We start from the raw sequence: 27,102 nt of genomic DNA on the forward strand, positions 1-27,102 counted from the left end.
GCAGTTAGCCGAGAGGGGAACCTCCGCGAGGAAACAGCGGCGTCTTCTATAGCGTGGGTATGGCCGACTACTCAACAGTACCTCCGCCGTCTTCTGGCTCAGCTGGCGGCGGCGGCGGCGGAGGAGTTAATGATGCTTTCAAAGATGCCCTGCAGAGAGCGCGGCAGGTGAGCATGGACCGCGCGGCGGCTTCCATAGAGCCACTGGCGGGGTAGGTCTGGCCCTGCTCGCCCTCCGGACTGCGGCCTGAGGAGATGGCGTTTTCTCACGGGGGTCCCAGCTGCTCTTGGTCGAGCTGGTTGTGGTGGTCTGAAGCCCCCCCCCCCACGCGCTCTCCCCAAGCGTGGCCACAGGGCCTCCCTCACTTCCGCACGGCGGCCTCTCCACGGAGTGCACTTAGCCCCGTTTCCCTCGGGTCAGTTTCCGTTTGACACGGGAGCGTGGAAGGTTCTGGGAGCTTGGGTCACGACTGGGGCATAGCAGGGTTGTCCCGTTAGCGGTTTTCATCGCTTCCCGCCCCGCCGAGCTCTACACCCTCGCTGTAATTAGACTAACGTTCACCTTCCCGTTTACGAGGGAGACTTTTCCCGAGCGTCCTTCCTCGGGGCGGGATTTGTGCGACATTCCACCAATCCTTTCCACTACCCTCTCAAAATGGCCTCAGGCCCATTCTTACCAAGCTTTCAGTTTGAATCTGCCTCTCCCAAATCGGAAACCTACAACCTCTTTGTGTTACGTAGGGACGCACTGTTGCCCCGAAGGCACCGTTTTCCCACCTGAAAAGGGTTGGGGAAATAAAAGTGCTTGTGTTTTAACTCCCCCCCCCCCGAATCTTTAGGGTAGCCCCTTGACTTCTTTGTAGCTTAAAAATGTGTGTATATAATGTTGTCCTGCCGGGCGTGGTGGTGCTCAACTTTAGTCCCAGCACTCGAGAGCCTGGGAGATCTCTTGAGTTTGAGACCAGTCGGGAAGACCAAGAGAGAGACCTGTCTCAAAAAAGTACGTCTCCGGATTTGTTTGTAAGCTAAAATAAACCTTGATGGCACTCTTGTAGTAGTTAGACATTTTGTACTAGTGTTGAACTAACAGGTTTTTAAAGCCAGTTTTGACTATAATACAAACTTATTTCCTAGGCCCCCGGTCAGGACCGAATCAAAGTTTATCAAATCTACCCTGATATAGCAAGCACACTTAACCATCTAGTGCATAGATTTTTATTTATCTCAGAAGAGGAATTCAGTGAGCAACACGTGTATATAAAAATCAGAGGACAACTTGTGAGAGTTGGTTCTCCTACCATGGAGGACCCTTTGGCCGGATGTAAATGGACAGACTCAGGGACAAGTGTGTCTACCTGGGCATCTGAGGAAAGTTTGTTTACCTAGAGCCCACGCAGGCCTGAGCTATAAGGCTTACTGCTGAATTGTCTCTGGTGCTTATTAGTAGGTGTGCTCCACCCGATCAGTCGTGAAAGATCTTTAAGTGTAATTTGTATTCTTGTGAGGTAAAAGAAATAATAGTGAACAGGTAGGCAATGCCTTGATTAGTAAAACAAAACACGACAATTATATATAGATATTTGTACCATGAGGTAGGCACTGTACAGAATGCTGGAAAAGGAGGCCTCACTGAATGGTGGGTGACGTTCATGGTAGTGGAATGAGGAGTGAGTGTCAGCCAGCATACAAGAAGCTGCTGCTTGCTGCACAAACCTGAACAATGACAACTCTAAGAGCCAAGTCAACCAAGCCTAGATAGCGGAGGAGGAGGGAAAGGGTGGGATGTGAGAAAACTTTAGATTCCGTTGTTAGCAAGCGTTGACTGTGATCATACAAGTGTTTGTTGTAGATAATAGTGTTTGTTAGACCTCTGGACATTCTGGGTAAGATTCCGTCAGGACCTTGCCCTGTATAAGGCACACCATGTATATTAAATTGAATAAGCTTATGCTTTATGTGTAAAGGGACTAAGGTTTCACTATTTAGTTCTGACTGTCCTGGAACTCCCTGCAGACTAAGCCTGCTTCTGCCTTTATGATTAAGGCTGTGTGCCATTCATGCCCAGCTGAGATTTTGTTTTTAAGCCCTTTTGCCTTGCCCTCCTGAGTGCTGGAATTACAGGCCTGCCTGCACTGGTCCAGGCACACCTTTCTTTTTTAATTATTTATTTACATTCCTGCCCCCAGTTCCTCACCCCATTCCCTCTCCTCACTCCCCCATCCCCCTTCCCTGGGGCCTCAAGTCTCTCAAGGATTAGTTGGATCTTCTCCCACTGAGGCCAGACAAGACAATCTTTTGCTGTATATATGTTGGGGCTTGGACAGCTGGAGTATACTGCCGGACACACTATAAGTTAAGTACAACTGTGTCTGTGAGGATGAATAAACACATTGTTAAACTTTCCAAAAGAAAATTTTGGGGGGCTGGAGAGATGGCTCAATGGTTAAGAGCGCTGACTGTGCCTCCAGAGGTCCTGAGTTCAATTCCCAGCAACCACATGGTGGCTCACAACCATCTGTAATGGGATCTGATGCCCTCTTCTGGTGTGTCTGAAGACAGTGACAGTGTACTCATATATAATAAATAAATAAATCTTTAAAAAAAAAAAAGAAAGAAAGAAAATTTTGAATGTTGCTATGGACCCTGCCTAGGAAGTCCTAGAAGTAGATTTGCACCCCCACCCTTAAACTACTAAGGAAAGTGTGGGCTGAAGTGTAAAAAAATGTACATTTTTGGGTCATTATCTTCTGAAAATTATCTTTAACTCCAAAATTAGTAAGGATGGGTCAATGGAGAAGGTGGTAAATGCTGGTTTGGTTTGATTTTGTTTGAAGAAAGAAAGCACAGAAATACAGTAGAGCAAAAATCAAGTGGAGGGGCTGGAGAGATGGCTCAGCGGTTAAGAGCACTGACTGCTCTTCCAGAGGTCCTGAGTTCAATTCCCAGCAACCACATGGTGGCTCACATCCATCTATAATCAGGTCTGGTGCCCTCTTCTGGCCTGCAGGTGCATACATGCAGGCAGAAAGCTGTATGTTGTATACATAATAAATAAATAAATGTTTTAAAAAAAAATCAAGTGGAAAACTTGAATTATTTCTGTGGATTAAAATCAAAGACACAGGGTTGGAGATTTAGCTCAGTGGTAGAGTGCTTGCCTAGAGCTTTCGGTCCCCAGCTCCGGGGGAAAAAAAAAGAAAGAAAAATCAAAGACATTATCCAAACTTAATGTGTGTTTAATAGAAATATTGGATTCATAATTCTTGCATATGAGAAATTAGTATTAACCTAACCTAGGCTGCAGAATAAGACTTTGTTTCCATCTACCCCACCCCCAGTGAGGGTGGAGTTGAAAGTTTTGCTTGCTCTTTTGAATGAACCAAGTACCAACTTTTTCTTTTGGATACTTGTAGATCTCTTGCATGAATAGAGTATGAAGAGTATACTTTCTTCATAGGGCTATTCCTTGGTTTTTAAGTAAATCTCTGGTACTTAACACTTCCCTTGTAATATCAGTACCTCGTAGTCCCAGACAGTGCTCTTAACTCCCTAAGATAGCGTTAGTTTATAAATGCTACAATCTGACATCAAAGGGTGGAAAGGATTTTGTGTCCAGGTGTGTGTTTTTAATGGGGATGTATCATAAGTTTAGTCCTAGAGCATTACTGTTTGTTAGCTCCCCTGAAATAGTAATGATAGTTTAATTATTCTTAATAAGTGAATCTAATGTTTTTTAAAAGAATATATATCTTTTGTTGTAGGAAATTTAGTGTTGAATAGTACATAAAGTATTAGTATCCTGATAAGTATTCTGATTTTTTTTTAAGATTGCAGCAAAAATTGGGGGTGATGCTGGTACATCATTGAATTCAAATGACTATGGTTATGGGGGACAAAAGAGACCCTTAGAAGATGGAGGTAAGTTATAGCCAGCAAGAATAATTATCTTCCACAGTATTCATTTGATAAGATTTTCAGTATTGTTTACTGAGATGATCTATCAAAATCCTACTATCTATTGATCTCAGAAGGATAGGGTTTTGAAAAAGACAGACCTAGAAAAGGTGGGTATAAGTTGAGTATCAGAAAGTATTATCGTAATAGAAAACAGTTCTTTTTTTGTCCTGTTTTTAGGATTATGCTTTGAGTTTGCACAGACTGTTAATGCTAGAAACAAAATAAAATTATAAGTTATTTGGGAACATTTTACTAGGTTTTCTCATTTATTGGATGAGTCTTGATATTTCCTTTCATTAATTTACTTTGAAATTCCCTTTAAAGTTTAAGGTCTGTTTGTTGCAGGCATCCCGTTTTTATATTGTTTAGTGCTTTGTTGTGTGTTTCATTTCTAACTTTAAGCATGGATTAAAAATAGTGGATTCATAGTGCTTTCTCTTTTAAAAAAAACTTTGACACTTCTGTACTTAGAAGTGTGTACTTTTTTGTTTTAGTTCTGATCTATGTATAAATTTTGATAGTCTTTGCCCTTTCATAAAAGATTCTGACAGCATATAGAACTGTATTTGTGGCCCTTTCTGGTAATACTTGGTTTCCTTTTGTTTAAGTATGTTTATATTTGCAAGTGAGGTTTTTAAAATGCAAGAAAAAAATGAGCTAATGATGCTTCAGATGTTGTGTGTAATGTACTCTTTTTATTTTATGTGTAGATGGCTCTTGGACAAATCCGAGCAGTACCACACACTGGGAGGGAATGCCCTCTCCTTTTAAAGGCAGGAATTTTTATTTATTACCTGTGTTTAGTATGTAAATGTGAAATAAACCAGTGGATTCTTAAATGGACACCATGGTCTCTCTTGGTTTATGTGTCTGAATTTTTGCTGTACAAAAGCCTTGAAGTTGGGAGAATAAAAAGTGTTTTGAGCTATAGGCTGTCTATTCTCTAATGTTGTATGCATTTTGTTTATCTGAGAAAGGCAATCATGTGGTTGCTTTGAAGTTTTGGTTTTTGTAGTGAAATGCTTCTTTTGAGAATAATAGAACAGTTTAGATTGAAATTGTCTTGTAATGTGAGCTTTCTTTTTTGGTATAGCTTTATGCACTGTCAGATACACTCACCTTTTGATATGTCTGATTTTTATGTAGTTCTCCCTAATTGTCAGTTCCTACAGTGGAAGAAGCATCATTAACCATTAGCATAAGGTATTCGCCAGCATTGGAGCTAAGTAGTGTGTGCTGTATTATTCTAAACTATCCAAAGTGTCTGTGCGTTGTTTAAACACAAGAGAATGAAAGAATTTAAGTTTTGTGGGTTGGTTTTTTTGTTTGTTTAGATTTTTGAGTTTAGGGGTTTTTATTTTTTTTAGATGTTAAGTCTAGGTTGAATTCTGGCAGTTTTGATTCAAGTGGTAAATCATTATATCAGCTGTTTTAATAAACATTGCTATTCTTGCTTGGTGGGGGGAGAGCTTTGTTTTTAATTGACAAAAAGTAAAAGACACTTAATTTTGCAGATCAACCAGATGCTAAGAAAGTACCTCCCCAAAATGATTGTAAGTACTTCAAGCTGAGGTTTTGCTGTTTCTTTTCAAATTATATCTCATCTGAGCCTTCTCTCCAGACTGTTGTTTCTACTTCTGTAGATGTGTTGTTCTGTTTGGGTTTGGGGAATTTGCTTTTGAGCCAAGGTCTCAACTATGTAACTCTGACTGGCCTTGACGTCACAGAGATCTTCTACCTGTGTAAAGTATTTTTTATTCTTCGCCTGATGTGATTTCTGAGACTTACTGCCTCAAACCTTCTGGTCCTTCCTCAGCTCTGGCTGGCTACATCAGCTCACCGTTCTGGCTCAAGCTCCTCTCCAATCAGATTCAGTCTACCTTCTCTCTCAACCTCCGACTGAATTGCTCAAACTAACCTTGTTTTCTGGTTCATTCTGGTTTTTTATGATCTGTGTCTAGTTTATTCCCTCTCTGCAATCTGAATCTACCTCTACAACTGTCCCAATAAGACCCCCCCCCTCGCCCCCCAGGGCTGTTCTCAAGTCCTTCCCTCTAGTCTCCTGAGAGTTGAACATAATCTAATTCTGTTGACTCTTTCTGATTGATCACTTTGGCATTCAATTAAACACTTTCAAACATGAGTGCTTCTACAGATTTACTTCATCGTCATTGGGATTAAAGGTGTGTGCTAAGGGCTAAGCCACACCACAGCTATAAACCATTTTTTCCCCCAGTAAATAACACGATCTTGGGGTTCACGGTGTGATCAAAATATTTTACAACAGATTGCTTGTTTCCTCCCATGCTGGGACTAAGGATGTGTGTGCTTTGGCATATCCAACAGGGTTGGTATTAATGTCTAGCTGGAATTTCCTTACAGATGTATGTATAGCCTTTTCCTTTTAAAATAATGATTCTCTTATGATCATTAAGGGGCCGTGTATGCATAAAATTGATCGATGAACTGAATATAAGTTAACTACTCTACTCTTAATTTGTGCATCCCTTTCCTGACTTTCTTGCTGCTATTGGTGATGAGTCAAATATGAGTAGTCCTGGGTTTTTTTGTTTTTGTTTTGTTTGTTTGTTTGCTTTTTTAACCAATGTATACATCAAGGAAAGAGTTTAGAGTATATGGTATGTTTGTCTTAAATAAGTAAACATGAGCATAAGAGTTTTTTGTTTAAATTTTTTTACAGCTTTTGGAGCACAGTTACCTCCAATGCATCAGCAACAAAGGTATAGTCAAAGCTTTTAAAACTACTTTGCTATTCTTGGTTTAATTGTATATATAACCAACCAAGTTAGTTTATAGTGAAAATGTTTGCAGACAGTTTTGTATGTGTGCTTTACTTCTATCCTATTGGGAAAATGGTATAGAAACATCATTTTCTTTTAAATGAGAACTTGGTAATTTAGGGAAATAGGTTGAAATTGACACATTTTAGAAGGTAAAATAAATGTTAAAGTGGCATTCACTCTGGGGCCTTTGCTCAGTTCACTGTCTTGCTTGCTCACACATGCTGCCTCATTTAAGAAGCTAAGTTTGGGCTAATGGGGAGACATTAAGATTGGATTTATTTGATTAATTTTTATGTATATACTCATTATGTTTCTATGAAGAAATTGTTAGTTTCTGATTTTTCTTAGCAGATCTGTAATGACAGAAGAATACAAAGTTCCAGATGGAATGGTTGGATTTAGTAAGTAACATTAATTTTTGAGTTTTTAAGACAAGCCATACTTTCAAAATTTAGAGTAAATAATAACTTCTCTCCTTTCTCTCCCTTAACTAGTAATTGGCAGAGGAGGTGAACAGATCTCACGCATACAGCAGGAATCTGGATGCAAAATACAGATAGCTCCTGGTAACATTTTTTTTTTTTAATGGGAATTTCTTGTTATTTTGTCAGGCCCTTGCTGGGATGTTTTGGGGGTGGGGGCTAGGAAATTTGAGTGTTTAAGTTTCAAAAGATCTGGTATTTTTAATCTTTTTGGGTTTTTTGTTTTCACCTAAATTTTTTTTTATTTAATTGTAGATAGTGGTGGCCTTCCAGAAAGGTCTTGTATGCTAACGGGAACGCCTGAATCTGTTCAGTAAGTTTGAAAATGTTAAGTCTACTTACAATAATAAGTAAAGATTGTAAACTTTGTTTCCCTAACATCTGTGCCATTGTCTTTTGCTTGTTGCCTTGACATTTTCACTTTAAAAGTTAATACATTGTGCTTTTCTTAAATAGGGTTGTTCATTTGACAGGGAAAATTGTTAAAATCAGGGACTAAGGAGATAACTCAGGCATTCAGGTGCTTGCCTTTCAAAATTTAATCCAAAAACTAAAAAATCTGGCATGGTAATATGAGTTTGTAATCTTATCATGGCTCAGGAGTTGGAAACGGGTAGATTTTGGGGACTTGGTAGCCAGACAGCTCATGCTATCTAATGGGTTCAAAGTACCTATCACACACAAAAATGGCAGTGGTGGATGTAATTTGGCTTACATACCTACCATGAATGTGGGCACAGACTCAGAAATTTATTAAAATCTGAATTGCCTTGCACACAAATTATGTCAGTGACATCACCTAAAACTTATAACCTATATAGACAGGAAGTTTTTCATATTCCTGTTTTTCTCTTCCATTCAACTCTTAAGGTAGTTGGATAAAACTACCCAATTTTACTACTAACTGTCTTATTCCCATTCCCATCCCCCATCCTCTCCAGACAGTTTCATTGTGTATCCATGGCTGGCTGTCGTGGGACTGGCTGTTGTAGGCCAGGGTCTGTCTCTGTCTCCCAAAGACATGCACCACCATTGCCCACCACCACTCACTGTCTTAAGTTACTTCTATTGCTGTGGCAAAACACCATGACCGAGGAAGGCTACTTAGAGAAAGTATTTTATTGGGCTCAAGGTTTCAAGTCACTAAAACCACCTTAAGCTTATCTACTGAAAACTTAGAAACTAAGAGATGATTGTATCATCCTACACTGAAATGTAACACCTTCCCTTCTATTCTTTTGTCTAGTATTCAGATGTTTTACGTTCATTTGCTGAAGACCATTCCTAACTAAACTGACCTTTTATTTTATGCCTAATATTTAGGAGTAATTTCTTAAGAGCATATAGACAGGTTTGGACATTTCATATCATAAAAGTATAAACCTTGTGTTCTAATTTTTAACATGGTGCTTTAAAAGGTTTGTACTTCCTACATCTGCTTGCATTTTTTTTTTTTTTTTTTGGTTCTTTTTTTCGGAGCTGGGGATCGAACCCAGGGCCTTGCGCTTCCTAGGTAAGCGCTCTACCACTGAGCTAAATCCCCAGCCCCCTGCTTGCATTTTTTAACCTAAATGCCCATCAAGCTTTGCTTCTAACAGTTGCGTCGACAGTTCTTTCCAAGGGCACCAGCTGGTACTGCACTAGCCAGTTAGTATTGGACAATGGTAGATGGAGTATTTTTAAATTACTGTATTTATTTGGTTTATAAGTACTTGATAAATACTGCCCCTTTTACATTCCTTTGGTTTGGCTTCTTGTTGCCTCTGACAGTGAAATGCGTCCAAATTTGACTGTCTACTGACCCATTTAGAATATACTTGATACATGACTAGGATAAAACTGCTTTGTTATATTTTGGGGTAAGGTTGGTTGGTTATGCTACATGTTTTTATTTCAAGATTAATTTGTTAACAGATCAGCAAAAAGATTATTGGACCAGATCGTTGAAAAGGGAAGACCAGCCCCTGGCTTTCATCATGGTGATGGACCTGGCAATGCAGTTCAGGAAATCATGATTCCAGCCAGCAAAGCAGGACTAGTTATCGGAAAGGGAGGAGAGACTATCAAACAACTTCAGGTATTACTATATTGTAAAGAGTAGTAAGTGTTTTGAAGCCACTTTTTTTTTTTTAAACTAACTTGTATTATTTTTGTTACTTTAATAGGAAAGGGCTGGTGTTAAAATGGTTATGATTCAAGATGGGCCTCAAAACACTGGTGCTGATAAACCTCTTAGGATTACGGGTGACCCATACAAAGTTCAGGTAAGCTTCACTCACTTTGTCATTTATGTATAAAGGCTGAGGGGGTGGACAAAGTAAGCATTAAAATGTTTTGACAAATACCTTTCTGAATTGGATAACTTTCTATTATAGCAAGCCAAGGAAATGGTATTAGAATTAATTCGCGATCAAGGTGGTTTCAGAGAAGTGCGGAATGAGTATGGCTCCAGAATAGGAGGAAATGAAGGGATAGATGTAAGTAAGGAGTCTGGAGTGGGTGTGTCCTAATCCATGAGTGCAGTGGAGTTCTTCCTGTTTGAGTTAAATGGTCTTGTCTTAACATCATGTCCCTTTTCTTCATTTCTTCCTTGGAGTCTTCTTATCTTGTTTTTATGATCATTTAATATGTTTACTTTTATGACTATATGGAGATGATTTTTTGAGAAATGTCTTATAAAATATACTTTTACTTCCTAAGGTCCCAATTCCAAGATTTGCTGTTGGCATTGTAATAGGAAGAAATGGAGAAATGATTAAAAAAATACAAAATGATGCTGGTGTTCGAATTCAGTTTAAGCCAGGTAAGCTTAAGGTATATTTAATGTCTAAGGATTGATAGCTTTTCATTTGACACTCATAATTGGTTTGTCACAATTTATTGGGGTATTTTGTTATTTGTTTTAGATGATGGAACAACACCTGATAGAATAGCACAGATAACAGGACCTCCAGACAGATGTCAGCATGCTGCAGAAATTATCACAGACCTTCTACGAAGTGTTCAGGTTTGATGGGAAATTAATATTTTCAGTTTGCTTTCACTGGAAGTTTTTATCATACCTGAATAACAAATGCCCCTCCATGTTATCTTAGAATCTGTTGACAGTGTTAAAATAAGTAAACATTTTAAGCTAGAATGGCATAAATGTTCAGCCTTATTCACCTCAGTGCATCTGAAATTACATTACTATGGGTGTATGTACCTTGGCATTTGTGCCTGTGGAAACCAAAGGAAAACTTTCTGAAGTTGGTTCTCTATTATATGGGTCCTAGAAATCAAACCCAGGTTGTCATGCTTGTATGGGAAGTCCTTTCACTATTGAGCCATCTGTCTAGTCTCCCAATATATTTTAAAAGTAGAAGTTGTTACTTAGTTGAATTTTTTTTTGACAAGTAATGTTTGAAGTCATCTCTTAATAAAAATATGAGAGTTGGGGGAAATAAGCCAAATGGTTTTATTACAGAGTTTCTTCTGTTTCCTCCTTTCTCAGGCTGGCAATCCTGGTGGACCTGGACCTGGTGGTCGAGGACGAGGTCGAGGTCAAGGAAACTGGAATATGGGACCTCCTGGTGGACTTCAGGAATTTAATTTCATTGTGCCAACTGGGAAAACTGGATTGATAATTGGAAAAGGCAACGTATTTTAAACTTTTTGTTTTGACATTGGTTTTTTTTTTGTTTTTTTTGTTTTTTGTTTTCAGGACACTTGTAAACAATACCATTTTTATTTCTTTTTGAATGCATTACAGGGGGCCTTACGCAACACCTAAAACAAGGATAATCTTTAGAGGACGTTAAAAGTGGGATTGTGTCTTGGCTGCTAGTAGGGAAAGGGAACCAAGAGTTTATCAGTTACAAGACTTGATCCTAATTCAAATGGGTTTGGCTAGCAGTTTTGTTTTGTATTTAACTTTTTTGTTACTTACAAAAGCTGTTTATTTAGACATTTTCCTGTTCTTACCCATATTAGGCGTGTACATATTTTAGTAGACTCAGTGTGCTTTGCGTGAGTCTAGATGGAAGAACAGAATAAACAGAAAGTCTTAACGTTACTGTCCAACGGAGTGCTGCAAAACTACGTAGTGGGCAAAGTAAATAGGTGCATTTTTTTTTTTAACTAGTATTTCTGCCAGGCATGGTGACAGACACCTTTAATCCCAGCACTCAGGAGGCAGAGGCAGGCAGATCTCTGAGTTTGAGGTCAGCATGGTCTGCAGAGTGAGTTATAGGACAGCCAGGGCTGCACAGAAACCCTTGTCTGGGGTGGGAAAGGTATTTCTTGCTTTCTGTGAACTTTAAAGAACTTAGTGTCTTGTGGTTTTAGGAGGAGAAACAATAAAAAGCATAAGCCAGCAGTCCGGTGCAAGAATAGAACTTCAGAGAAACCCTCCACCTAATGCAGATCCCAATATGAAGTTATTTACAATTCGGGGCACTCCACAGCAAATAGACTATGCTCGACAACTCATAGAAGAGAAGATTGGGGTAAGTTAAGTTTAGACTTCTCATTTATAACATAGTTCCTAGTAACTTTAAATAGTACTAAATCAAATATACCATGGGAAAATACATAATTTCTAATACAAAATCGCAGGTTTTGTAGTATAGCCTGTATGCATATAGCAACATAGGAAAGATATCCAAAAAAAAGTACCATGATTAATTAAGCACCCACTTACAAGTCTGTGAAGAACCACCTTACATTTAAGTGTCTATAAATAAGACAATATTTGTTAGTTACAGGAATTCAGTATTCTGTCATGTCCACACTACCTATCCCTTAACAGTCAAAATAGTTAAGATGTAGATCTCCTCTTTTACTGAAGTAATTTATAATTTCTGGCTTTTGGACTGACTGTCAGCCATCAAAGGTTTGAAATTAGACTTAGTTAAATGGTTCTTACCGTTGGAGCTCCCTGGCCTCCTAACCCAATTAATGAGCTCCGTGTTCACATAGATGATAGAGGACCAGTTGCTGAGGACACTGCTGTAGCGCATGCAGCAGCACCACATTAAAAGTCACATGGAGACAACATCACTAAATAGATACGAATCTTACGTAGAAATAAAGGGCAAGTGAGTCGAGCCCAGTGTCTGTTTTAACAGAAATGATCTGCTCTGCAGTAGTGGTATAGGTCTTTAATCTTAGCACTTGAGAGGCAGATTCAGGTGGACAGCCATGGCTACACAGAGAAACCCTGTCTCAGGAATGGAAAAAGTCAAACATCAAGGATGTTTCATGTGATTTTGGTATGTATTCAATTTTGGAACTCTCTTCTGGTGGTGTAACATACAGAGTTGACTTGGTTTTTTATTTTTGTTTTCTTGAAGAAAACAGGGTTTATCTGTGTAGCTCTGGCTGGCTTCTATCTATTGGATTAAAGGTGTTTCCACCTCTGTTCAACATCAGTTTGGTTTTAGGATGAGGCATATTAACATAATGTTTCACTGGGCTTTTTCGTTCCAATGGGAAATTAATAAAAACCTGTGGATAAGGGTTGGGGATTTAGCTCAGTGGTAGAGCGCTTGCCTAGGAAGTGCAAGGCCCTGGGTTCGGTCCCCAGCTCTGAAAAAAAAAAAAAAAACCTGTGGATAAGCAGCACAAGTCAGATTTGAGTAGTTTAAATATGACAAAAAGGACGCAAGACGGGTTGGACATAGTTAGGAATGAGAGATGGATATTTTAAAATGTTAGGAAATTCTCAAGGAATAAAATTACTTTAAAATTACTGATAACAATCAGACATTCTTTAGTATGATTCTCCTTTGATACTGTAAGCAAGCACAGAAGTTTAAGAAATAACATAAGGGGCTGGAGAGATGGCTCAGCAGTTAAGAGCACCCGACTGCTCTTCCAGAGGTCCTGAGTTCAAGTCCCAGCAACCGCATGGTGGCTCAACAACCATCTGTAAAGAGATCCAATGTCCTCTTCTGGTGTATCTGAAGATAGCTACAGTGTACTTATATATAATAAATGAATAAATCTTTTTAAAAAAAAGAAAAATAACATGAATTTGGTAGTGTGCACAATTGTAAATGTCCACAAACTGAAGATGTTTTCTAAGTTAAATAATGCCAAAAGTTGTTATCAAAGCAGAAAGATGAGAGTAAACAAAGTACTTTGAGGAGCTGTAGAGATGTTACATTAGTTAAGACCACTTCTGCTCTTGTGGAGGACTCAAATTGAATTCCCCAAAAGATTGTAACTCCAGCCCCAGGGGATCTGGTGCTCTCTTCTCTCCTTGGGCCCCCGCATGCACATGTAAACTTAAGTGTTCAGGGTGTAGCTAGCATGTGTAGAGTAGTTGGCTAGCATATATGCTGAATTTAGGACCTAGTACTGAGAAAGAATGAAATGATTTTTTAAAAATTGTAAGCATTTTGTTTTAAATGTTAATGTTAGTTATTAACTGTAAAACATGTTTTAGGGCATTTATATCTAATGGTTCCTGAAGTTTTTGCAGGGTGGTTTGTTAAAAGGAAATGGTGCCAGGTATAGTAGAACATGCTTTTAATTTCATCACTTGGGAGTCAGAGACAGTTTAAGCCCAGCATAGTCTATATGGTGAGTTCAAGGCCAGCAAAAGCTACAGAGTGAGACCCTGTCTCCAAATAAGGAGAAAGATTAGTAAAAGTATTGATACCAGTATATAAAATGCCATAATGTGATATCAGCTTTTAAGGGAAAATTCCATGCTATTTAGAACATTATGATAGATGACATTTATCTAAATGGGATTTACAAGACATTACAGTTGAGATTGAGAATACCGCGTGTTAAGTGAAGTGTCCCTTGATGTGCATTTGCAGAATATATTATCAGTGATTGACAGAAGGAAGTAAAAGAACTAGGCAGTCCTGTGTTTAAAAAAAAACATAAAAACAAACACAGGGACTAAAAGTTGAAGAGAATTTGCTAGTGCTGAGGATGTCACTGTACTTTATACGTCAGAGTATGACATTTTATTTTTGCATCATAAAGAAGGTAAAGTTAGTTTGTTCCTCAAGAGTAGAAACAGAAAAGAGTAATTGGACTTTGCATTGCTCAGCCATTACACTCCGAGTGCATTTTGTATGATGTGTGTGTCTTTTGTCACCGTTTGCTTTGTTCTTTCCTTTTTTTTTTCTTTTCTTTTTTTACAGGGCCCAGTAAATCCTTTAGGGCCACCAGTACCCCATGGACCTCATGGGGTTCCAGGTCCTCATGGGCCTCCTGGACCTCCAGGGCCTGGAACTCCAATGGGGCCATACAACCCTGCACCTTATAATCCAGGACCTCCTGGCCCAGCTCCTCAGTAAGTACTACATTTGGGTGGTTCTGGGCTTTTCCTAAAGACCCTAGGTTTGGGGGCTGGAGAGATGGTTCAGCATAGGGACCTGGGTTCACTTCCCAGCACCACATGGTGGTTTGCATCGTTCTTAACGGGTTCTATGATGTCTTGATGCCAACACTAGGCATACGTAGCTGCGTGTATATATATGCAATACATGCAGAGGTAAAAATCTATACATAAAATAAGTAAAACTGGCATTTTTTTAAAAGGGTATTTGTGGTTTTGTTTCCCCATCCCACAGTGGTCCTCCAGCCCCATATGCTCCCCAGGGATGGGGAAATGCATATCCACATTGGCAGCAGCAGGCTCCTCCTGACCCAGGTAAAAGATAGTCTACTGTTAATGTGTTAGCTTCATCGTATACTACTTGTCACAGCCCTCAATTATCTATTTTGTGCACTTTTAGGTACTTCCCCTAAGATAACACAGATGTTTAGTATGTTGTGACTTTATTCATAATAGTCCATATTTATTTATTTGTAAAATAAAATGTGTCTAACGCTGCTATGCTCTCAAATACTAGGATGATAAGTATAAATTATTTTCTTTCTTATAGTATGTATTTTCTGCAGCATGGTGTTCTCATTATATCCAATATGGGAATTTACTCTACCATGATCAAGAGTCAACTTGGAAATAGGACTTTTGTTTTCAGTTTCTGTAGTTTAAGATTTGTTGGAAAGTTTCAAAGAACATGTTCTGAGTTACAGATTGATGCCTACATAGTGTGTTTTTGAAAATGCAAAGCAGTTGATTTAAATGTAATTGCTTTGTTGACTTGTTAGATGTCTTCATATTTTAATGTATGTTAAATTCTTAGGACCTTGCTCAGTCACCAAATAACCACAACTTCTACTCACTTACGACACAACTTGAGCCGGGACACAACTTGAGCCGGGCGGCAGTGGTGAACGCCTTTAGTCCCAGCACAAGGAGGCAGAAGCAGGCAGATACCTGAATTCAAGGACAGCCTGGTCTACAGAGCATGTTCAAGGATAGCCAGGGGCACAGAGAAAAAACCTGTCTCAAAGGGGAAAAAAAAGCACCTTAAGAAAGCAAAAGAAAAGAACTAACTTGAACTGTGGTGGCTTCGAATGTAAAAAATGAGTGTGTGTCCGTTAGCAGGAGTGTATGTGCATCCCAGGAGACGCAGGAATGCACTTGTAAGGGTGTAGAAAAAACATCAGGTTTATACGGGTTTCAAAGGTGAATATTTTCCTTTTAACAAGTATTTAGAAGTGGCATGATTAAATGGAGTAAAATGGACAGTTTTAGATGGGCGATCAGGTTTCATGGGACTGTGCAATGAGTGGGGGTTGATGTTAGCGCTGTGGTGTCTGGTCAGTGATGGTGGCTTTCATCATTGCCTTGACAGTTGAGGAACACATAAGCTAGCTGGAAAACTGAGCTCAGGTTTGTCCAAGGTACTGACTCAGGAGCATATGTTGCTTAAATTTGACTTAGAAGTATACAGTATTTTATTGTTTGCATTTTTTAAAAAATGCTGTTATGAGGTTGATATTTAAAAGTTATCAAGAATTTAGTCTTCAGAATTAGTTGGATCAGTTATAATTCTCATAACTAGTTAATTGTGCTTTTATGAGTTTTTACCTTTCTGAGGCTTTTTTTTTAAATCTTAAATGAATAATATGTGAATTAGTTATAGTTGATTAATATAATCCCATGTTAAAAATAATTCTAGTTATAAGTCAAAAACAACTTTTTTTTTTTTTGAGTTAAGGTGCACTTAGAGCAAAAGATGCTAATTATGGTGACTTGTGAATAGGGCAGCAGCAGCAGCAGCGGGAACTTGATGTTAGGAGATGCATGCTAAAGGAGAGAGATGGGGTTGATAGAAAGGATAAACCATAGACAGAGCTGGGGATGAGCCTCAGAACCTGGGTTTTGTCCCTCCCAACTGTGTAAAAAGCACATGCCTTTTAACTAAACAGGACCCTTAAAGTTTTGTGATCAGCTCTTGTAACCAGATCAGTGAGCTCTGGGTTCGGGGAGAAATCCTAGCTCAAAAAATTAGAAAGGGTGCCAGAGAGATAGCTTAGTACTGCCCTTGCAGAGGATGGACATTGAGTTCCAGTCACTCACATCAGACAGCTCGAAACTGCCTACAACTCTTTTCCAAGAGGACCAACAGCTTCTGGTCTCTTTAGTAACTCCCATATATGTAGATACACATAGGTACACATACATACTTAACTAAAGATGGAATATTAAATTATAGCCAAGGAGAAAATGATTTGGGAGAACATCCAGAATCAATCTCTGACCTCCATGCATTTGTACACACATGAGCAAACATGGTCCTACATGATGAATAAGCTAGGGGGCCCATATCATGAAAGACATTTACAACAGGCCCCGCTGGGAGTACACACGTGTAAACCCCCCCCCTCCCCCCAGCACTAGAAAAGTAAACCAGCCTATGTTATATGGGGCATGGTCTCAAAATATGTTCAGGAGATGTCAAATAATAAACTATGCTTGAACTGTACTGACAGTTATAGATAAGTGAACTACAGCAGTGACTTAAAGATTGTGACTGGTGAAATATGAAGTGCATGTCTCTAACCTGTTTCTTCTTGTACAAGTTAGTCCACACTGTCTTCTATACAGAACTGTTGCACTTGGCATCTAAATTTGTTTGGGGGGAGAAAAGCAGAGACACAGGATTGGGCTGAGACAAACCAGTGGATTGGAAGCCAAAGACCATCCATTTATATCCCAGTTCCACCAATCACTAGTAAATTACTTGATACCCAAGGCTGAAGTTTCTGAAGTAAAGTCAAGTGATGTCATACTAAAAAACATTTGAGAGTTTCCATTTGCTGTTGGTAACTTGAGCCTGTTTGTCAGGGATCACCAAAAAGGTAAGGATTGATTTCTGGAGTTTACATACTAACCTTGAAACACTTGTCTTTTTAAATCCTAGCTAAGGCAGGAACGGATCCAAACTCGGCAGCTTGGGCTGCCTATTATGCCCACTATTACCAGCAGCAGGCACAGCCCCCGCCTGCAGCTCCTGCTGGAGCACCAACCACAACCCAGACTAATGGACAAGGTAACTACGGTAATAAAGATTTTATTTTCTATTTTAAAGCTAGAGCTTGCGTTTGGATTGATGGATGAAGTCATAATAAAACTTTCAGTCCCAGGAATTGTTGGGCCTTGTGCAGCACGGTATTAGATTGGATCCTCAGGCCTAAGGTTTTGAAGATTCATTTGTGACTTTGAGTAAGCAAACTGAGTCACTTTGAAATAGAGACAAACTTTAATAATAGTTGGAAGAATAATGCACTAAATAGTGAGACTGTTAACTGGTTTGTGCCCCATTTACTCCAGTACCCTGATATATGTCTGTTACAATTAGTTCTAAAAAGAACTACCAGAAAATGTACTTGGAGACATGAGGTCATACTACCCTTGTTATGTACCTGTATACTCATTCCAAAATAAATTACCATCGTGGACTTTAAAGTCACTGCTCAACATTGATATACCACTGTTACACACAGCCCGTGCTTAGATTCACCAACTGACCCAGTGGTTTCATTAGGTCTTTTAAGTCTCATCCAGCTAGAGCAGTTGGATCTTCTCTATGTCTCTAATAAGAGTGTAACTAAGTACCTTGGAATGACTAACAGCCTGGTATGTACTGTAAAGAATTACCTGGTGTTTTTTGGTACATCTTACTGGAATAATGTCACTGTCATATTCATTGAACTTTTGCCTCAGCCTTAGTATAATAAACCTTGCCTTAGTAAACTATTAAATAACTGTTAACTTTTAGCTATATTCGTTGTAGCTGTTAGCTGTTAGCTATATTCATTGTGTATTCATTGCTGTTGTAGCTGTTAGCTATATTCATTGTGTATTCGTTGCTGTTTTACTCCAAGGAATAGATTGCCCTTTTTTTTTAACTACTTTCATTATATTGTCCTAGATTTTGGGTGGTTGGGATTATCTTCAAGGTGGCTCTGGTGCCTTCTGACATTCTTCAGGTACTTCCTTAAGTACCTAACACAGTAAGATACTTTGTCTTCTGAGCTCCAATCAATAATTCATCCCTTTTCCCCCCCAGGATAGAATTTAGAAACCAGTCTAAACATACTCATTCCTCTTTAAAAGTCATGATTATAATCCTATCAGAATTAGACAGTATGTTTGGGGCTAGTAGTCATTTGTACTTTTTCATGCAGAAGACCCAGATTTGATTACTAGCACCCCAAGGTAGCTCAACACTGAAACTGATTCCAGGGGATCACCTTTGAAAGCACCAGTCACCTATGGTGCACAGATATACATATAGACAGAACGCTCATATGCAAAATTAAACAATCCGTATCTTTAACATGCAGGACCATACATGCCTATGAAAAATCACATGATTGCACACTGCTTTTTAATTAACATTTATTTCTGTTCTAGTGCTTCAAAGCTATTCATGATTTTTCTTAAAAAAAAAAACTTTCTTGTACTTAAAAATGGACAGAAACCTCATGTTCTGTATTTCTTTCATGTACATTTATTTACTGTCCCCAGTTTCTATGTCCACCTCTTCTGTACTCACTATTATGTATTCTCAGCACTTGCACAGCTCCGGGTAGATAGTGCTGATTACACTGGTGTAGAAGCAAAAGTGCAAAATAGCCTTCAGATACTTAAATCTTGTTTTGCCTGTTTTGTTTTTTAAAAAGGAGATCAGCAGAATCCAGCTCCAGCTGGACAAGTTGATTATACAAAGGCTTGGGAAGAGTACTACAAGAAAATGGGTATGCTGCAAATTTTAAGTATCCTCTTTTTATTTGATTAATTAAGCTGAAATAAGTACACATTACAAAGTTAGCTTTTTGGTAATAAAACATTTGCTTGGTTTTTTTTAAAAATGCTTTAGATAACTCATCAATCTTTTTATAATGTTGAAATTAAGAATATTAAACAAGCTGGGCATGGTGATACATGACTTTAATCCCAGTGCTTGGGAGGTAAAGGCAGGAAGATCTCTGAGTTTGAGGCCTGCCTGGTCTACAAAGCAAGTTCCAGGACAGTTGGGACTGTTAGACAGAGAAGCCCTGTCTTGAGAAAAATAATAATAAACAGGAAGGATGCCATTCTAAAACTTGCTGGGAAGTTAAGCATATTTAGGACACTCGAAGCAATTGTTACAGGTGTGCTTATAGGACAAAGAAATGCAATTGCCAGCAAGTACATAATTAAAACCTGAAGTTTTCTTACTAGGAATTAATATATGGCTGTATTACTGTGCTTTTGTGTAGTCATCTAAATGGGATGAGATTAGTGTTAGACCAGCCAAGTAGTTTATCACTGATTTTACTGCAGAATAAGCAGGAAATTAACCAATGTCAGGAAGTGCATTGCTTTAATACTAAACATTTATTTGTGTGTGCATTGGAAAGGGAATATGAGTGACCTTCCTGTAAAAAGATTTAACAACTATTGAGCATAATTGTTAACATAACCAAAATGGTTGTGTATGGATTTCTTGCTGGTGATACAGCTTTCTACAAAACTGCTTTCAGACTAAAGAGGTTTTTATTTGAACAACTGTTTGGGGAAGTGATGTGATGACATGCTCCTGAGATGAACAGGTGGCCTAATAACTTTTCTTAACCTCACTAATCTCAGGCAGGTTATGGCACTAGAAACTTGAAACCTTAAAACAGTATTGTGTGAAATTACATAATGATTAGGTAATTTCTCAACTAGGATATTTTTGAGAATATATGGGAATGTACTGATCATTCCGTTATAGTCGGTGGCCACAATATAAACCATGCTGAAATAACGCTACTTGTTTATAAGAAATTGAGCATGTTGCGGCAAAAGTGCATTATCTCCATTGTTTATTTTTGCTGTGTGATGCACCAGATCTATTTGTTTTGAGTACAAACCTGGTAACAGAATTAGGTAATTAGGACAGTGTTGGCCTCTGTGCTCCATTATGTCCTATTGTTTGTTTACCTGACTTTAGCTGTTTTCATTCTGTGTTCTTAAGAGTGTGTTGGCCAGATCCTTCCGTACTTAACACAGTCAGGTCTGGAGTTTATGTTATCCGTCATTATACAGACAACACACACACACACACACACACACACACACACACACGGCACAAAAGTCACTGTTCTAGGTATTTAATCATTGAGTATTTTTAATTGTATGGTAGTTATGAAAATTCTTTTTTCCCTGTAAAACATTTAACTACAGTATTTTCTAAAAGTATGTCCTTAGTCTTTTTAGAGACCTTAGGTTCAGTCTAGGACCTAAAAAGGTAGACAGGTAAGAAGTTTTAAGGACCTGGATTCAAATCCTAATTACTCACCAGTGAGACTGCTCCATTGAGTAAAAACACTTGTGCAAAGATTATTGGCCCTGGTAATTGAGGAAGGCATGTACTTTGCAGATTTCTAACTCTACACACATACATGGCCTGTGTAACTGAGCACACATATCCCATACATAGCAATACAGTGCTAAGGACGAGTATGGTGGACTCTGAAGGCAACTAGTATTTACCTTAGAGCCCAGAGGAAGTAAAAGTTTTAGAAATTTTAAAACATTAAAAAAGTTAGAAAACTCTATATTGTTGACAAACTTGGCCAATGTGTTCAGCCAAATGCTTTTTGTTTATATTTTATGCCCTTATAAAGCAAGTTGCAGAGCAGTTTGTTTTAAATATATTGAATAATACCTCAGTTCTTAGCTATTGTAGTGTTCCTGTCAAGAAACTGTCATTTGCACTTAACTTGCTTGTTTACAAAATCTGTTCAATATTCCTAGAATTCAGTTTTTATTTTCTCATTTGATAACTCAAAATGATCACTCTGTCCAGAATGAAACAAAGCAAAATTACTCACAAAAGCTGAGTTTTACATCTTTCCTTTATCTTTATTTCAGATGCCAGGTTATTTTTAGTCAAGCTATACTGTGATACGAACACAGTGTGTCTTTTGTGTCCTGGGGTGGGTGAGTGTGTGTGTGTGTCTGTAGTTTAATACTAGTCGTATAACATGACGCAAATGGAGAAAAGAATAGTGGGCTAGGTGTAGTGGCATAATCAGGCGTTCAGTCCTAGCACTCAGGGGGCTGAAGCAGGTAAATCTCCAAGGATGAGGCCATCCCTGAATAGTCAGACCCTTTCTCAGTTACCAAAAAAGACAAGACAAAAAACATTTCTTGTCAAAGATTATGTCTGAATGTTCCCCTTTGTTTAAAGGTATGTATGTGAGTTTGAATCATTTTGTATTAAAGTTTAGGGGGGCGGTAGGTCATATGGGCGGCACAAAATTATTAAAAAGGTTAAAAGGAGTATTACAAGAAGCAAAATAGTGTCTTTACTAGAGAGGGGGATAACTATGAGATTTGTAATTATAGTTGCAGCAATGAGTCCTCTGTTTTCCTGAAGGTCAAGCAGTTCCTGCTCCTGCTGGGGCCCCACCAGGTGGTCAGCCAGATTACAGTGCAGCCTGGGCTGAATACTATAGACAGCAAGCAGCATACTATGCCCAGACCAGTCCCCAGGGAATGCCGCAGCATCCGCCAGCACCTCAGGTATAATACATTTGCTAATGTGTTTTTGGTTTTATTTTTTGTTGTTTTTTTTTTCCAATCCAGCCATGTTTTCTGCATGTTTGTCTATTTGGGAATGTTTTACTTTTTACTTGGTAAAGTATAACTACATGAGAATAGTGTGTTGTGTTCGGGGATTCAGTTTTTCTAATAATGCTTTCTGGCATCTGAGTGCTATTTTTTTATAATGCCTTTGATTTTAAAAATAAATTTTCTTCCCCCCAGGGATTTGCAAATCATGCAAGAAGCCACCATCATTTATATTAACCAGTTTTTCTTTCTTAAAGGATTCACTCCTGAATTAGCTCCATTTAAAGGATTTTCTTTAACTTTTTGTGTATCTCTTATGTATCTCTTCTGCACAGGGCCAATAATAAGAAGTGGACAATACAGTATTTGCTTCATTGTGTGGGGGAAAAAACCTTTGTTAAATATATGGATGCAGACGACTTGATGAAGATCTTAATTTTGTTTTTGGTTTAAAGTAGTGTTTTTTTCCCCCCTCTTTTTTTTATTTTGAAAATGTACAAAATATCTATCACTACTGATAGGAGGTTAATATTTCTGTGTAGAAATGAAAATTGGTTTGTTTCAGTCTTTAGTGTAGATGTACACATTCCAGCAAATGTATTTGCAACTATTATGTGGTCGATGCTTTGTGATATAAATGTACTTTTTCAATGTATACTTTCACTTTTCAATGCCTGTTTTGTGCTTTACAATAAATGATATGAAACCTCCTGTGTCGGTAAGTTGGATATGTGGGTAACGGATGCATAGCTACTTAGCAGTGATGAATTAAGATCCATGTACACAATATAAGCTTTTCCCCATGAATTACCGAGTTTTTAAACACTGGCATGTTTTTCCCCGTTGGAGTATAGTGGTAGATTGGAGGTTCTTTTCTGTTGTATTTGGCTATTTCAGCACAAGTAATCTTGATATCTTCATTTTTTTCCTTCTATTTGATTAAAAAGCTGCATGTGTATACGATGATCTTTAGTATCGTCCATTGCATTAACAGTGAAATTTCCTTTTATACATGAGCACTGTTTCAGACCTGTACTGCTGCTACAACAGCTAACCTTCCTGTTCTTCACTTACTGCCAAGACTGTTTCAGCATAACTAATTTTGAACAGTTTTCAGACAGTGATTTGAGGAGTTTATAAGAAACATTGTTTTTCCATGTAAAGCAACTCTTTCAATGTATATATCTATATAATAGTGTGTTTCTTTTTAAATTCAGGATAGAAAAGTAATAGAATGCGAAAGTATAGCTACATTGCACCTGCCATTGAAACATTTGGGGTATGAAAATGTTCAAGCTTTTTTTTTCTTTTTGCAGTATAGATAAGCTTTGTCTTGTAATTGCACAAGTCCAGTCATTGAATCAAATTAATTTTTTATGTACTTGAATCATTTTATTAATCTTTAACATTCATGCTGAAGTTGATATTTTGTTGAAAACCATTGTTTTACTCTGCATATTTGTTGGCTCTTTGCATATTAATATATTAGACTACATGCAAATACAGTCTGTCTTGCCATTGTCTGTTGAAGTGCAGGTTTGATCCAGCCAGTATAGAACTAGCTCTGTAGGGGTGAGGAGGACTGTGCTGTGTATCATCCTTGATTGTGTTCCTTCAAGGAGCATTGCACTGTAAGTACATCAGAATGACAAATTGATGAACTGCAACAGTATCTTTTTGTCGATGTTCCACATAATGCAATTGCTATATTTTGTGTGACTATTATGTTGGAATACAGTGCTGATACCATGGAAAACCATAACTGCTTCTTAACATAGAATAATACATAGTTCTGTATTTTTTTTTTAAGTGAGCTTAATGGGTAAGTATTTTTGATATGCTTTAGCTAATAGCTAAAGAAAAATGATCATTAACAAAGTTGAATAGTATTATCAGTGCTCCTAAAATGCTGTTTTTCAGTGTAAAATATGCATATCTTTTATAGTGATATGAAAAACTTGAAATGTTTAAGACAGAGTGGTTTTCAGTTTGCAAAATTTAAGCAATGTAGGACTTAACACCTTTTCCTAAATGTTCTATCATCTGTGGGGAGCACCATTCATATGAGGACAAAAATGTTGAGGTTATAGGGCAGAAAACAAACAGTACAGCTCATTGTGGATGTTTTGAAATGTTTTTGATTGTTTTATGTACCTCAGTGACTTCCCTTACCCTTATTTAGATCCGGATACATAGTTCCAGTATGAAGCTTAATAGTAATAGTTAAGGAGTTATCTGTTAAGATCTTAAGTGTAGGGTATTGACGTGAACAATTTCAGTATTTTGCATGATGTTGTTGCATAGATGACTAGGAAAGTTGTGGTGCATTTAGTAATTAAACTGAAGGAAATAGTTGGATTCAGTATCATAATTCACAAATTGGAGGCTGTTGATTTTGATTCGTTTAAAATTTAAAATCTTTATTAATTGCAAACAGTGCAATTATTTATACTTCACAGTGCCTTCCCAGACCTTCCACCTTAGGTTCTGCTGCAAAAAGCAACAGGTAAGCACAACCTAAGGACATATATAAATATATCAGTACATTAATGTTGTCCCTGTGAGGTTTTTGTGGTTGTGTACTCAAAAGCAATCTGCTGCTGCTTCCCCAAATGTACTTTGTCATCTATGGTACCATATTCTAGCGCACAGTCTGTAGGTCGTTCAAGCAACTGTTTACAGTTTTGGGTAATGTTTTTTTTTTTCCATTAAAATAAAATCAGTAGATTGCTGCAATAACTGAAAAATCCAAATCTTTTTGTACACCCCAACCCCCAGTTATAGAAATGTTACAGTAAGAACTATTAAATAGTTGACACTTAGGAAATCATTTTGTCAGAAATTTCAACAGCCTTCACAGCCTGTCTGTATGAATAACAGGAAATTTTCTTTGCCCTCCAAATCTTTGACCTTTTCATCGTTTTTTTTCCCCCTGTATTATTACTGCTTTAAACTATAGTAATTCAGTAAGAACATTTTGATTAGTTTCATAGACAGTTCTATTTTCATGACTTGTATTTGCCGACAAGGAAGAATAAAGAATACTGGCAGTAAGTTTTGAAAAAAGGCATGTGCATCAGTGAAATGTTAATTGTGTAGCAAATAACCTTTCATAATCTGCATAGCCAATAGTTTCTGATTTATAATATTTTAATAACTGACGCTGCATTTATTTGTTGCCAGTTTAGAGTGTTTGTGTTTAGGAATGCTGTTGAACTAGTGCATAATTGAGTTAAATGACTATCTTAAAGCAGCACCTATCCGTTGTCTCTTCATTTTCTAAATGTGCTGATCCTATTAAAACTCCTGCTTATCTTGACAACAAAGAAAAATATTCAAAAATGCTGCCTTCATTTCCACACACAGTGCTGAAGATGCTGCAAGCACCAAAGCTAGCATAAGATCAGGCCCTGAGGTAGTTCCCTAAGAGGAAGGAAGGAGCCTTGAGTGTATGCCATTGGTGAGCCGATGAGCATGGACCGTAGAAGGGCTCAATGTAGAAGGTAAAACTGGCAAATCATAATCGAGAAATATGAACTGTATTCCCATACATAATATGGTATAGGGTGTAATGTTCCTGCTCTTGATCACTTTGCATTTTAAAGTGCTATTCACTTAAATGTTCCATGAACTGTTTAAGTTTATAGTTATTGCACCACAGTGTATGCGTGTGCGTGCGAGAGAGAGAGAGAGAGAGAGAGAGAGAGAGAGAGAGAGAGAGAGAGAGGGGTCAGGTCAGTATGTTGCAAGCAGATCTTTAGAGCCTATCAAGTTTTGGTTAGTTGTAGTTTCTGTTTGCAAATCTGGGATGAATGGTTGTAGATACTAGAGACTGTTTGTATCTTGTAAGAACTTTTAATTCATTACCATAAACCACTGGTACTGTAAGCATTTTAAATAGCACCAGTCTTAACCTTTATATGGAAAGCAGAAAAGGTGAGCCAATTGCTACGAATGGGGCAGATTTTAAAATTGGTAGAAAATTGAATGGTTTAGATTGAAAGTAAACTCAATTAAAAGTTTACAGATTATTTTAAATGCCATACATGTTAGTGTAGTGATATCTAGAATTCTTTGATGTATGTCTCAGAAATGCATATATTAGAGAATCATTTTAATATTAAAACTGGTGACTTGAGATTATTGTAAAATGTTTTCTTAAATATCTTGGTACTTAATGGCTTTAGATAGGAGTTAGCAAGTGCTCTCGGGGAAGTTTTTGTTCACTTGAATACTTTCCCATTACAAGTTCTTCCTGAAAATAGTTACATGTCTAGTGTACTGATGTAGAATTAACTCACTAAAGATAATCTCGTTTTAGTTCTGCAAATTTTGCTTGGCTTTAAAATGCATTTTTATAATACTTAGAAATAATTTTGGCTGAAAATAACTCGTTTAATCAGTCAACTTACTACAAATTTGAGGGATTTTTTTATTTAAACTGGTGCTTTAAAGAAGCAAATTGATCCCTGGGTTTTATTTTCTTCAGTGATAACCCTAAAGAAACTCTTTAATGTGTTTGCGAGTATATATATTTTCTTATGCATGCTCGATGCATTTTCGTCCTGAGAAAAGTGTTCTCTACAGAAACTACCCGTGTGTTAACAGAAGATTGGCTTAAATGGCTACTGTGATGGGAACAGTGTCTTAGGGAGATGCAGCTTGGACTTGAGGTAAATTGAATACTTTACAAACTGGCTTAGAGTTTTTGCTTTCATGACATTGTATGTAAAGGGTACATGACTGTTGTAATTTTGTATTCTTTATGGTTTCTTTAATTAAATAAATGTACAGTGATTACTATTATGAGTGCTTTTGTCTTTTTGTGTCTTTGATATATATTCTGAGTAAAAATTTTCCTGCTTTGTTCCTGTCATTAAAAATTTAATGTG

At 37.8% G+C, this 27,102-nt stretch overlaps 1 protein-coding gene across 28 annotated transcripts; it reads left to right on the forward strand.

The window, feature by feature from the left end:
- Positions 1–27,016, forward strand: Fubp1 (far upstream element binding protein 1). 28 transcript variants are annotated; one of them, XR_005500367.2, is made up of 23 exons: positions 32–167; positions 3,827–3,917; positions 4,667–4,729; positions 5,471–5,509; positions 6,658–6,697; positions 7,109–7,161; positions 7,255–7,326; positions 7,498–7,555; positions 9,157–9,319; positions 9,408–9,506; positions 9,618–9,719; positions 9,943–10,045; positions 10,149–10,249; positions 10,736–10,877; positions 11,569–11,729; positions 14,388–14,539; positions 14,820–14,899; positions 17,526–17,663; positions 19,291–19,365; positions 22,017–22,162; positions 24,670–24,716; positions 25,577–25,713; positions 26,798–27,016. XR_005500367.2 is itself a non-coding variant. In XM_039103100.2 (22 exons), the coding sequence occupies exons 1-22, from the start codon at positions 60–62 to the stop codon at positions 25,635–25,637; spliced, it is 2,094 nt and encodes a 697-aa protein (XP_038959028.1). In that variant the 5' UTR covers positions 32–59; the 3' UTR covers positions 25,638–27,016. The 28 variants fall into 28 exon arrangements, 27 of the variants coding, with proteins under 27 accessions (NP_001032742.1, XP_038959028.1, XP_038959033.1 ...); XM_039103100.2 differs by having other exon boundaries at positions 25,577–27,016; XM_039103105.2 differs by lacking the exon at positions 25,577–25,713.
- The last annotated feature ends 86 nt before the right edge of the window (positions 27,017–27,102 follow it).

The sequence above is a fragment of the Rattus norvegicus genome, chromosome 2 (assembly GCF_036323735.1).
Source record: "Rattus norvegicus strain BN/NHsdMcwi chromosome 2, GRCr8, whole genome shotgun sequence".
NCBI classification, from domain to species: domain Eukaryota; kingdom Metazoa; phylum Chordata; class Mammalia; order Rodentia; family Muridae; genus Rattus; species Rattus norvegicus.

Coding starts and splice junctions, on each gene's coding strand:
- Fubp1 (XM_039103100.2), top strand. CDS start 60: ATGGCCGACTACTCAACAGTACCTCCGCCGTCTTCTGGCTCAGCTGGC. Junction 7,327..7,497: donor CAAAATACAGATAGCTCCTG/GTAACATTTTTT, acceptor ATTTAATTGTAG/ATAGTGGTGGCCTTCCAGAA. Junction 22,163..24,669: donor AGCATCCGCCAGCACCTCAG/GTATAATACATT, acceptor TATACTTCACAG/TGCCTTCCCAGACCTTCCAC.